At 42.9% G+C, this 12,268-nt stretch overlaps 1 protein-coding gene across 18 annotated transcripts in view; it reads left to right on the top strand.

Moving 5' to 3' along the window:
- The window catches only part of EML5 (EMAP like 5), a 160,965-nt gene that overhangs the window by 140,119 nt on the left and 8,578 nt on the right, over positions 1–12,268 (top strand). For 9 of the 18 annotated variants that reach the window (XM_070797984.1, XM_070797980.1, XM_070797977.1 and 6 more), the window contains 4 exons: positions 2,460–2,633; positions 4,066–4,274; positions 9,188–9,345; positions 10,813–10,927. In XM_070797984.1, coding sequence (XP_070654085.1) covers positions 2,460–2,633; positions 4,066–4,274; positions 9,188–9,345; positions 10,813–10,927 — 656 coding nt within the window. Of the gene's footprint in view, positions 1–2,380; positions 2,634–4,065; positions 4,297–9,187; positions 9,346–10,812; positions 10,928–12,268 lie in introns of those variants that run through there. The other 9 variants (XM_070797990.1, XM_070797989.1, XM_070797988.1 and 6 more) reach the window with 7 other exon arrangements.

Below are 12,268 nucleotides of genomic sequence, written 5' to 3'. Positions count from 1 at the left end.
TAGTAAAGAATCCACCTGCTGATGCAAGAGACACAGGTTCGACTCCTGGTCCGGGAAGATCCCACAGGCCATGGAGCAAGTAAACCCAGGCGCCACAACTCCTGAGCCTGTGCCCTGGAGCCCAGGAGCCGCAACTCCTGAGCCCATGTGCCTCCGCTGCTGAAGGGCCTGGAGCTCTGCGCAGCCTAGAGACCGTGCTCCGCAGCTAGAGAGGCCCCCGCAGCAAAGAGCCCGTGCTCCGCAGCTAGAGAGGCGCTGTGCAGCCATGAGGACCCAGCACAGCCGTAAATAAACTAATAAGTTACTTAAGAGAGAGAGGGACCCTGTGGCATCTGTGTCCTGGAGATGGAGAGTGAAGAATGGTTACTAATCGTTGGTAGGGTTGATTCTCCGGAGAAAGTCAATGTGGCAGCTAGGCGCTGACAGCACGCGCCTCTAGAGGCTGGCTCTGCCACACCGCGGTGTGGGACCCAGGGCAAGGCACTTAACTTCTCTTGAGCCTGAGTCCACAGGAACACAGAACCGCCCAGAGGCAGGGATTGGCAAGGACGAGATGTCCCTGGTCACACGCCAAATCCATGAGACGTGCCTCTCTGGTGACCTCAGGAAGGGCAGAAGCAGGAGTAGGATCTCAGCTACTCCAGCTTCAGGCATGACCACTTTCAAATTACAGGAGAAAGTCAAACGACACAATTTAACCTTTTGTAAGGTAGACCTTGAGAATGTCCAGTAATTTAAGTCCTAAATATTGCTACTGATGTACGTTTAGAGCACTCTAAGTGTGTAACAGTCTCATAACATAGTCAGACCTATATGTTTTAAGACGTGAATTCTTGGTATAAGTTCTTACCATCTCATTTGATTTTTTTAATACAACTTTGAAAAGTTCGGGAATTCAGTTTACTGAAAGTTACTTGCTTTGTAATTTATGAAATATTAAATTTGGAGAATATTGAGTGTTCTTTCTTAAAAATCCATTAGCTACATCATCACATTTAGACAAATACAGTGTATGGATTGCCCAGAGTTTCTTTTTATAGATATAAAAGCATTTCTGTATTACAGAAGACCTGTTTAATATTTGTCACTGGCAAAAAATTATAGAATGATCTCCAGTATATGTGTGTGTGTGTGTGCATGTATAAATCATCTAGCATTTCTTACTGAATTAAGTTTACCAATTCCTCATATCCTTTCACTTTTATTGAATGAGGAATGTACTAATTTTAGTCCAGTGCTTAAATTATTGTGATCAATTTTTCACACATAAATGCTCTATTATGTGGTAAATTTTTATGTCTATTTCCATGTTGGTTTTATTTTTTTACAGTTGCATAAATCTTTGAATAATTTTTACTTAATGATACTAAAATTTAACTCCCTGGGTTAATATATTATAACCTTGTTTGAATAACTGTCAGCTTTAATTTGTCATTGTATACTATAAATTGTAGATGGTGTAAAATATAGTCTAAATTTATCAGACTGTTTTCTTTAGAGACTAGAATTTCTTTCTGCATCAAGTGATTTTAAGACAGCTTGTCAAGATGTACTGTTTCTCTATTTTTGCAATATTTGTAGCAGATTTATAATTTGAAGCAAATGCACTTTCATGTATTAATTATTTTACTAAAAGTACTTGTGTTCTGAGACTGAACATAAATCTGTTTCTTTTTATAGGGTGCAATACATGAAAAAAGAACAGTTCAAAACTATGGTTTTTTAACTTAGAAAATTCAAAATCTTTTTATATTAGCCAGTTATTTATATATTATAAATATATATGTTTATATATTAAATATAAATTAATTTATATTTAGCCAGTAAAAATGGCTACAAAGAAAAAAAAAGTATAATTTTAAAAGGATAAGCAGTAGTATTTCTCCCATAAAATCCTGTTTTTTTAAAAAAAAATACCGTCTTATAGAGTGATATGTACTTAGCTTTTACCAGATGTATGTCTATTCGGTTGAAAATTTCCTTTGTGATCTAGTCATGTGATTTCCTACCTATTGCCTTTCTCAATTTGTATTCACTTTCATTCTCTTCTTCATATAACATAAGTACTAAATATATCTTGGTATTTAATTATTGTGTAATGTTTGTATATTTCTCCATAATATACATAATTATACAAAGACTTAACATGTGTCTAGAACACGCTTTTTTTTGAAAAGTTGTTTAGAGTTGTGATTGCCTAATTTGTCTAAAATCTATTTTCTCAAAAGTGCAGTTGGACTATAGCCTGAGGAAGTAGTCTGTATTTTTCTCCCTGTCTCTCCTTTCTCTTTCCTTTCCTTTTTTTTAAATTTAGTCTTAGTTTTGAGTTATTTTTTATTAAGTATATAGTCCTTTGGTATGTATTTTTTCCATGTTTCAGACATAAGTATGCGTCAGCCTTAGCAATGGAAACGTCTGTAACAGGTGTATCACAGCTGTTGGATGCTGTCTTTGTTTAGCCACAGCTCCATCTATTCACATCTGGGATGCCGTGAACAAGCAGACTTTGTCCATCCTAAGATGCTACCATTCAAAGGGGGTGTGTTCAGTGAGTTTCAGTGCTACTGGGAAACTCCTGCTCTCTGTGGGGCTAGACCCAGAGCATACAGTTACCATTTGGAGATGGCAAGAAGGTAGGATTTTTCTCTTTGTAATTTAAATAAATAAATAAATATAGGGTGAAATGAATTTTCTATTTCATATTTGTATTAACTTCTTGATTGAAACCATTATTCATTACAGCCCTACTCAGCACACATACAAAGCTGTTGTAGGTGGGTTCCACTTTAAAAACCCAGTGAAATTGTAAACAAAGCATAAATTAATGAGTTACTAATATTAAAAATGATTCACTGCTCTCTCCTTTCAGTAAGAAATTGTGCATAAAAGGGTCTTGTAGTTATTATTTGGTTGGTTATAAAGTATCTTACTGAAGAATGGAAATGAATTATGTTGTAAGTGATAATGGAAGAGCAATAAAGTAATGCTACTTTAATACACTGCAGACAAAACTTTGCTGTTACAGAGCTGTTAAAAAAAAGTGAAATTCACCTTTCAGCCAGAACTGCCATCTTCCAGTAGTTCGCCAGAGTGACCAGCACGAAGGGCAAGAGGAGCAGCCCCTAATGCGTGTTCTCTGGCTCTCAGAAAGCATGGCCCTGCATTGGTCCTTTGGCCACATACTTGCAAATCCAGGATAAAGGTGATAGTGTAGACATCAAGGGAACAGATACTGTTTAAAATGGAACGCCCCACAAATGACACCATGGCACAATGGGAGAGGCTGCAGTGTAACCCAGCATGCTGTCTGGCTTTATTGTGAACAAACAGGGGCAGGATCCCTGCCAAGGGAGTTAATGTGTGCATTGAGCATTTTAAACACACTGGCAGCCAAGATAGCTTCCCGAAATGCCTGAAGGAAAATGATCAGAAGAAGGAAGCCAGAGAGAAAGGGACTTGGGTTCAGCCAAAGCTCCAGCTGGTCCACCCAGAGAAGCACACTTCCTGAGAACCAGTGGAAAGGAGCCTGAGCTGCGGGAGCCCATTCCCTGTGAATTCATGACCTGATGGGCGCAGAGAGAACAAAGACCCAAACTGTGAAAAAATAAAAAGTGAAAGTCATGGAGTTGCGTAGAAAAGAAAAGAGAGAATGGTTCCTACAATCTAAAACGCCCCTTCAATTATAATGAAGCTCTCCTTGAATCCTACATCACTTGCAAAGTGTGTAAAAAGGACCCTGGGCACTAGTAATCGTCTGCGCAGGATTGCTAGATAGCAGTGCAAGGGACAGGCCCCGTGTGTGTGTGTGTGTGTAGGGGGCAGGGGGTGGATGCTGCACCACGAGGCTTGTGGAATCTTAGCTCTCCCACCAGAGACTGAACCTGGGCCCTTGGCAATGAATGCACCGAGTCCTAACTGCTGGACTGCTGGGGAATTCCCTGCACTTTCTTTCCATAAGCATTTGTTTTTTGAACTGTATGTTTTCAATAACTGCTTAATCCTATAAAAAAAATCAACTTAGTTCTTATACTCACCTGGAAAATTCTGTTGTATCTTTTTTCTTAGGTGCCAAAATTGCCAGCAGAGCTGGTCACAACCAGCGTATTTTTGTGGCTGAATTCCGACCAGATTCAGACTCCCAGTTTGTCTCTGTGGGAGTAAAGCATGTCAAGTTCTGGACCCTGGCAGGAAGAGCTCTTCTTAGCAAGAAGGGGCTCCTGAGCACTCTGGAGGACGCGCGGATGCAGACCATGCTTGCTGTTGCGTTTGGTGCAGTATGTCTCTTCAATTGCCCGTGGTCGTGTAGCTGTGAATTACCCAGACTGGACTGTTGGGGATTTTCGCCTTAGATAGATGAGCCACACGAACGTGGGGTGTATGGCACTGTAGTCCACTAATTCTAGCCTGTGTCCCGGTCCTGCCTGTATTTCATCTTTCCAGTTCTGATACTTTGAGGAGTCAGGGAGTGGGAAAGAAAGTGAACGAGGGAGAAAGGTTACAATGGAGACTTGAGTCCTTGGGCCGTGGCCATTCCCAAAAGCTGGCCTTAACTTTCTGTCACCCTACGTTTCCGAGGCCCTAATAATTTGTCAGAATAAAAGACATATTGTGACATATGACTTTCCAGTGTTTAAGAGGGTGCTTGGTTTAGGATTTCCTGTGCTTCCTGTCATCTTAACTCACTGCTTATCCTGAGGTTGGAAGTGCTCGGGACCCGTGTCTCACCAGCGCGAGCACAGCCCTGCCCTGGCTTCCTAGGAAGGGTGCTCCAGGGCCGTCTCTTCCCCACCCCCCATGCCACTTGGACTTCAGGTTTACAAGACACTTGTCTTTCCTTTAATATCTTGTCCTGGCCAGGCTTTTTCAATCCTTTGGTGCATCAAAAACCTAAGTTGGTTTTCTTTACGTATTTATGTTGGGTGTGTAATACTTGAAGGAAGAAAAGTATAATTCTGAAATTTTAAAACTTACATTTTTGAGGAAAACCACCACTGAAAATGCTCGTATGCCATGTCAAACTTCAGCTAAATATCATGGAGTTTCTTAATACAAGACCAGTAATTTCCTTTCTGGATGAAAAATGTACACACTCAAATGCTTGACATTATTATGCCCATATACATTAACTTTCTTCACATACAAAATTCCTTATTTAATCAATTGCCCATTCCTAATGGAAAATAAACTTGAAGATAAGCATTTTAGTCCTAATTGACTTTTTTATGTTTGAAGCAACAGTGCAAATCAGCACAAATGTTTTGTTACAAAATGGGTGGTGTTCATTGCATCTGCTGCTGTGGGCGGGAGTCCCTCAGAAGAAACGAGGAGCCCTCATAGTCAACAAGAGTCTGAAATGCAGTACTTGGATGCAATCTCAAAAACGACAGAATGATCTCTGTTCGATTCCAAGGCAAATCATTCAGTATCACGGTAATCCAACTCCATGCCCCAACTATTAATACTGAACAATCTGAAGTTGAACGGTTCTATGAAGACCCACAAGACCTTTTAGAGCTAACACCCATGAAAGATGTCCTTTTCATCGCAGGGGACTGGAATGCAGAAGTAGGAAGTCAAGAGACACCTGGAGTAACACGCAAGTTTGGCCTTGGAGTATGGAATGAAGCGGGACAAAGGCTGACAGAGTTTTACCAAGAGAATGCACTGGTCATAGCAAAACTCTCTTCCAACAAAAGAGATGACTCCACATATGGACGTCATCACATGGTCAATACTGAAATGAGTTTGATTATATCCTTTGCAGCCGAAGATGGAGAAACTGTATACAGTCAGCAAAAAAAAAATGACCAGGAGCTGACTGTGGCTCAGACCATGAGTTCCTTATTGCCAAATTCAGACTTAAACGGAATAAAGTAGGGAAAACCACTAGACCATTCAAGTATGACCTAAATCAAATCCCTTATGATTATACAGGGGAAGTGACAAATGGATTCCAGGGATTAGATCTGATAGACAGAGTGCCTGCAGGACTGTGGATGGAGATCCGTGACGTTGTACTGGAGGCGATGATGAAAACAACCCCCAAGACAAAGCAAGGCACAAAGGAGGCCCCACAGACAGCCGAGAAAAGAGGAGGCAGAGAAGACAGAGGCAGGGAAAGAGACGCCCATCGCATGCAGAGTGCTGAAGAGCAGCAGGGAGAGGTGAGCCTTCCTCAGTGAGCAGTGCAAAGAAATAGAGGGAAACAACAGAATGGGAAAGACTAGGGATCTCTTCAAGAAAATCAGAGATCCCAAGGGGACATTGCATGCAAAGATGGGCTCGATAAAGGGCAGAAATGGTATGGACCTAACAGAAGCACAGGATATTAAGAAGAGGTGGCAAGATACACAGAAGAACTGTACAAAAAAGATCTTCATGACCCAGATAACCACGACCTAGAGCCAGACATCCTGGAATGTGAAGTCAAGTGGGCCTTAGGAAGCATCACTACGAGCAAAGCTAGTGGAGGTGATGGAATTCCAATTGAGCTCTTTCAAATCCTAAAAGATGATGCTGCAAAAGTGCTGCACTCAATCTGCCAGCAAATTTGGAAAACTCAGCAGTGGCCACAGGACTGGAAAAGGTCAATTTTCATTCCAATCCCAAAGAAGGGCAATGCCAAAGAATGTTCAAACTACCTCATAATTGCACTCATCTCACACGCTAGCAAAGTAATACTCAAAATTCTCCAAGCCAGGCTTCAACAGTATGTGAACCAAGAACTTCCAGATGTTCAAGCTGGATTTAGATCTCAGAGGAACCAGAGGTCAAATTGCCAACATCTGTTGGATCAGAGAAAAAGCAAGAGAATTCCAGAAAAACATCTACTTCTGCTTCATTGACTATGCTGTAGCCTTTATGTGGATCACAGAAAACTGTGGGAAATCCTTAAAGAGATGGGAAATACCAGACCACCTTACTTGCCTCCTAAGAAATCTGTATGGAGGTCAAGAAGCAACAGTTAGAACCAGACATGGAACAATGGATTGGTTCCAAATTGGGAAAGGAGTACATCAAGGCTGTATATTGTTACCTTCTTGTTTAACTTATATGCAGAGTACATTGTGTGAAATGCCGGACTGGATGAAGCACAAGCTGAAATCAAGGTTGCTGGAAGAAATATCAATAACCTCAGATATGCAGATGACACCAGCCTTAGGGCAGAAAGCGAAGCGGAACTAAAGAGCCTCTTGATGAAAGTGAAAGAGGAGAGTGAATAAGCTGGCTTGAAACTCAACATTCAAAAAACCAAGATCATGGCATGCGGTCCCATTGCTTCATGGCAAATAGATGGGGAAACAATGGAAACAGTGACAGACTTTATTGGGCTTCAAAATCACTGCAGATGATGACTGCAGCCATGAAATTCAAAGATTTTTGCTCCTTGGAAAAAAAGCTATGACCAACCTAGATAGTATATTAAAAAGCAGAGACATTGCCAAATAAGATCCGTCCAGTCAAAGCTATGGTTTTTCCAGCAGTCATGTATGGATGTGAGAGTTGGACTATAAAGAAATCTGAACGCTGAAGAATTGATGCTTTTGAACTGTGGTGTTGGAGAAGGCTGTTGAGAGTCCTTTGGACTGCAAGAAGATCCAACCAGTCCATCTTAAAGGAAATCAGTCCTGAATATTCACTGGAAGGACTGATGCTGAAGCTGAAGCTCCAATACTTTGGCCACCTGATACGAAGAGCTGACTCATTGGAAAAGACCCTGATGCTGGGAAAGATTGAGGGCAGGAGGAGAAGGGGACGACAGAGGCTGAGATGGTTGGATGGCATCACTGACTCGATGGACATGAGTTTGAGCAAGCTCTGGGAGTTGGTGATGGACAGGGAGGCCTGGCGTGCTGCAGTCCATAGGGTCACAAAGAGTCAGACACGACTGAACAACTGAACTGGACTGACTCAGTTTAAGCCTTTTTGAATATGCTCTAATCTTCCCTGGTGGCTCAGTCAGTATAGAATCCACCTACAATGCAGGAGACCCAGGTTTTGATCCCTGGGTCGGGAAGATCCCTTGGAAAAGGAACTGGCAACCCACTCCAGTGTTCTTGCCTGGAAAACCCCTTGGACAGAGAAGCCTGGAAGGCTACAGTTCAAGGGGTCGCAGGAGTTGGAAACCACCTAACCACTAAACCACCGCTACGCTAGGGGCTATGCGAAGAGCAGGGCAAGTAAAATGCTAGTGTTTACATTCCAGTCGCAGATAAGGCATAAACTAAAGATGCTCCTGTATGAAAAGTATCATCATTGTTTTCTAAATGTGAGTTATAGAGATTAAGCATAAATATGAGGAATTTGAAATAGTATTAAATTGTTGCAGGGAAATTAAACATACAAACTAGTATTCTCAGAAAGATTAAAGAAAGTCTGTTTTTTGGTATAATTCAAATCTTATTTTCTGATTGGTTCTTTCCATATTGTTTTCGGTGCAGGATCTTATACAAGTAGCTCTAAAAAGGAAGTTAAATGGAGACAGAATAGCACATAATGCAGGATTTGATTTCTCTTGTTTTTGTGTAAATGAATTATATCAAGACCGAAATTCTTGAGATCACCTAAAGCGTTCTTAAACTTTTGGTACCTTAACAGATTTATCTTATTTTTGGATTCATTGCAGAAATGCATTGACTTTTATATTTTAAGAAATCATGGGAAATGTTAATTTTCATATACAACTGCAAGACTACTATTTTGCTACAGATAAGTTTCACCTTCATGACAAAATATTTTATCAAACCTATCAAAACTATTATGAAAGTTATTTTCACTTCCTGTTCTTTTTTTCACTCTGGGTTACTAGTGACTTTGAAGTTACTCCTTGGGGAACTAGAGGGAAGCGATTCAAAGGGGTGAAATAAACCAGGATCACAGCATTGTTAATTCAAAGGGAACTCAGAGAGTGTGAATGTTCTCAGTTTACACATGAAAAAGTTGATATTGGTGGGGGTTAGAAGTCTTGACCAAGGTTATTCCAGGTAATAGGCAACAGACATGGAAAAGTAAGTGGCCCTAACAGCCTTGAGTTCAGGTTTTCTGACACCTGACCCCACTGTTCCTCCTGCCATCCGTGCTCCTTGTATCAAAAGGGTGACCGCAGCTCACGCTTACGTAGAGAATTGCTGTTTGACTCTGCCTGAACCTTTGATGAGTTTATCTCCCCTTCCCCACTCCTTTTCAGAATAACTTGACGTTTACAGGTACCATCAGTGGAGATGTCTGTGTGTGGAAAGACCACATATTGTGTAGAATCGTGGCCAGAGCTCACAACGGGCCTGTGTTTGCCATGTACACCACCCTTCGAGACGGGCTGATCGTCACTGGGGGCAAGGAGAAACCGTGAGTCCCCTTTCTTTTCGCAGCCTCACCGCACACCCTGCGTCAGGATGCTGTGCTTCGCAGTTACGTCAGGGTCACGGGGATTAGCCTCTCTGACCTTCCTCCTCAAGTGCTTCTCCTTATTGCCTTTTATAAAAGTGCCTTCGTGATGATTCTTATTTCTGGCCTTAAATCGCTCCCAGTTTTTTTGACACTGTAGGTAGATCTAAGGTCCAGCAACTGGGGTGATCATTTTTCAGAAATATTCATGGGTAGCTATCCTGCAGGTTAGGAATTAATTTTCTTCATGTCTCTCTGCCTGTGTAAATATTTGCTGAGTAGAATTCTGCTGGTGACCTTTGCGGGGATCCTTGCCGTTGGGTTTGGGATGCATCTTGACTGCTTTCTGTTTTGTTCAGACTGGATACTAAGGGATAAGATGCGTACTGCTGGACTAGAAAAGGACGAGGGGTTGTCAGAAATAGACTGTACCTTGTTTGCTTGTGCTCAAGGCAGACTTGTCAGATAAAGTTAGGGCAAGACCTCAAAATTAAGTCTGAAGAAAGGCCTTTTGCTCAGTGACTTAAATCTCCCAGTGGAAACAAGATACTTACCATTGATTTTCTACTGATACCTTCATATCCTCGTTAAAGTGGAATGTATATGGGACCAGGACATAAGTGCGTTCCTACACAGCATTGAAAGAGCCCACAAACGCGCAGCGTCTGCCTGTCACACAGAGGAGGACCGTGTGACAGTGCTGTGGGAGCACGGTTTTGTCCTAAGACAGTTCGTCTAGAAGAAAATAAAGGAATATATTTTCCACCTCTTCCAAAAGAAAAACCGTAAATAGGCTGTATTTAATCTTGTGCATATATTACCGTGACACTGGTGTTTCCATACCTTAACTAACCTCACACACTCCTACTCACTAGTAACCTATTAAACTGTAGCATATCTAATAATAATAGGCGGAAAGAAATGTGCCCTTTTGGCCCTGAAAATATATTCTGTAGCATAGCAGTGCTAATCCTGTTATCTAACCTTACATTTCCATTTTCCTCCTACCATTGAGTCATTTTGGGGACTTCCCTGGAGATCCAGTGGTTAGGACTTGATGCTTTCACTTCTGTGGCCTGGGTTCAATCCCTAGTGGGCGAACTAAGATCCCGCAAGCCACGTGGCATGGCCAGAAAAAAAGAATCATTTCGCGCATTTCCTTGGTAAAAAGTATTATGAGAGTAAAAGGTACAAATGGCGAGGACAGACTAAGCAGGCTTATGCTGACATCGGAAACATTAATTTCCATAGAATTTGCTTGAACTGAATGCTTGAGACCCAGTGTGTTTTAAAATTGCCATAGAAAGTTAGAGTAATGTAAAGACTGGAGTGTCTTTTAGCGTTCTGCTTGTAGTCTGTTTATAATGAAAAGTATCTGTAAGCGCCAACAGTAAGTGCGTCTTCTGGTCTGGGCGGTTCTTTTCTCAGGTCAAAGGAGGGAGGAGCCGTCAAGCTGTGGGACCAGGAGCTGAGGCGGTGTCGTGCCTTCCGGCTGGAGACGGGCCAGGCCAGCGACTGCGTGCGCTCCGTGTGCAGAGGCAAGGTGCGCCCCGCGCCTCTCGCCCCGCAGCTCGCGGGACAGCGCTGCAAAGACGCGCCGTCCAGCTTCCCTGCCTCTTCTCTGCTACTTGGTTTGCAGAAAGACAAGCTGCTGCTCCCCTAAGCTCTGTATCTATATAGCGCCTCGTTTTCTTGAACCCACTCTGGTAGACGGTTGAATTTCTTTGCCAGTTGACTCGTTTTGATTAAGGCAGCTGTCTCCATTTGATGAAAAACCACACATTGCTCTAAAACCCTTTGACTACACATGCACTCACAGTGTGTTTATGAAATGCATATATGTGTTATCCTTAGTCTATTAAATATTAGGTATGCTTACTTTCATTTACAGTTACTTTTAACTAAAATTCAGTACTTTCTTCCCATATCCCAATGCACTTACTCCTCCTGGAGATTTTTAGACTGCGATACACAGTCAACGTCAAAACTTGGAGGACTGGAGAAGCGAGGCCTGCGGCGGTCAGCGTGGCCTAGCGCCTGGCCAAGTGCCCCTGGGGTGCGCGTCTGGCCATAGAAAGCTTTGCGTGAGCTGGTGCCTGGCTTGCTGCTAGATCAGTCCAGGCGACGACTTCTCTGAGAGCAGGTGGTTTTGGCTTGGATGCAGATCCAGTGTGTGGGTGCTGAGTTCAGGAGTGCTTCCCACACAGCACCAAGGAATTCTCCAGCGTCCATAATTCAAGTATATCCTGAAAGTATCTACCAGAGAAAGCCTCAGGTTCCACAGGAGGTTGGAGGCTCAGTCCTGCCAGACTGGCCCGCCCCACAGCCCTTCAGATGCCAAGCTGTTACTGCCTGTACCTCTGGTCAGCTGTCGTTTGGAGGTTCCCACAATTCTTCTTGGACTTAAGACACCAGTCAGTCACCTGTGCCCTGACCCACGGGCTATAAATGAGAGAGTTGTACGGCCCCTCCTCGGGTTCAGTTAACTTGCTTGAGCGGCTCACTGAACTCAGAGACGTGTTCCTTACTGGGTCGCCAGTTTACTGTAAAGGGTGTAGCTCGGGCACAGCCAGACGTGGAGCTGCCCGGCGTGACGTACATGGAGCGGTGTGGAGCTTCAGACCCGCAGCCTGCATCTCCCCTTGTTCACCAGCCCGAAAGCGCTCCAAACCCTGGCCTTTGTGGAGGCTTCTTACGCAGTCTTGACTGATTAACTCTTTCACTATCGGTCAACATCAGCCCCTCTCCCATCGCCGAGGTGTGGGAAAGAGAGAGTGAAAGTGCCAGGCTGTCTCTAAGCACACGGGTCTGCCGTCAACCACCCCCTTACGTGAGGTCCAGGTGTCACCTGATTAGCATAAAAGATACCTATCTTATTCATCAC

The sequence above is a fragment of the Bos indicus genome, chromosome 10 (genome assembly GCF_029378745.1).
Source record: "Bos indicus isolate NIAB-ARS_2022 breed Sahiwal x Tharparkar chromosome 10, NIAB-ARS_B.indTharparkar_mat_pri_1.0, whole genome shotgun sequence".
Taxonomy (NCBI): Eukaryota; Metazoa; Chordata; class Mammalia; order Artiodactyla; family Bovidae; genus Bos; species Bos indicus.
Note: the sequence above shows the minus strand (reverse complement) of the source record. Positions and strands in the feature narration are given on the sequence as shown.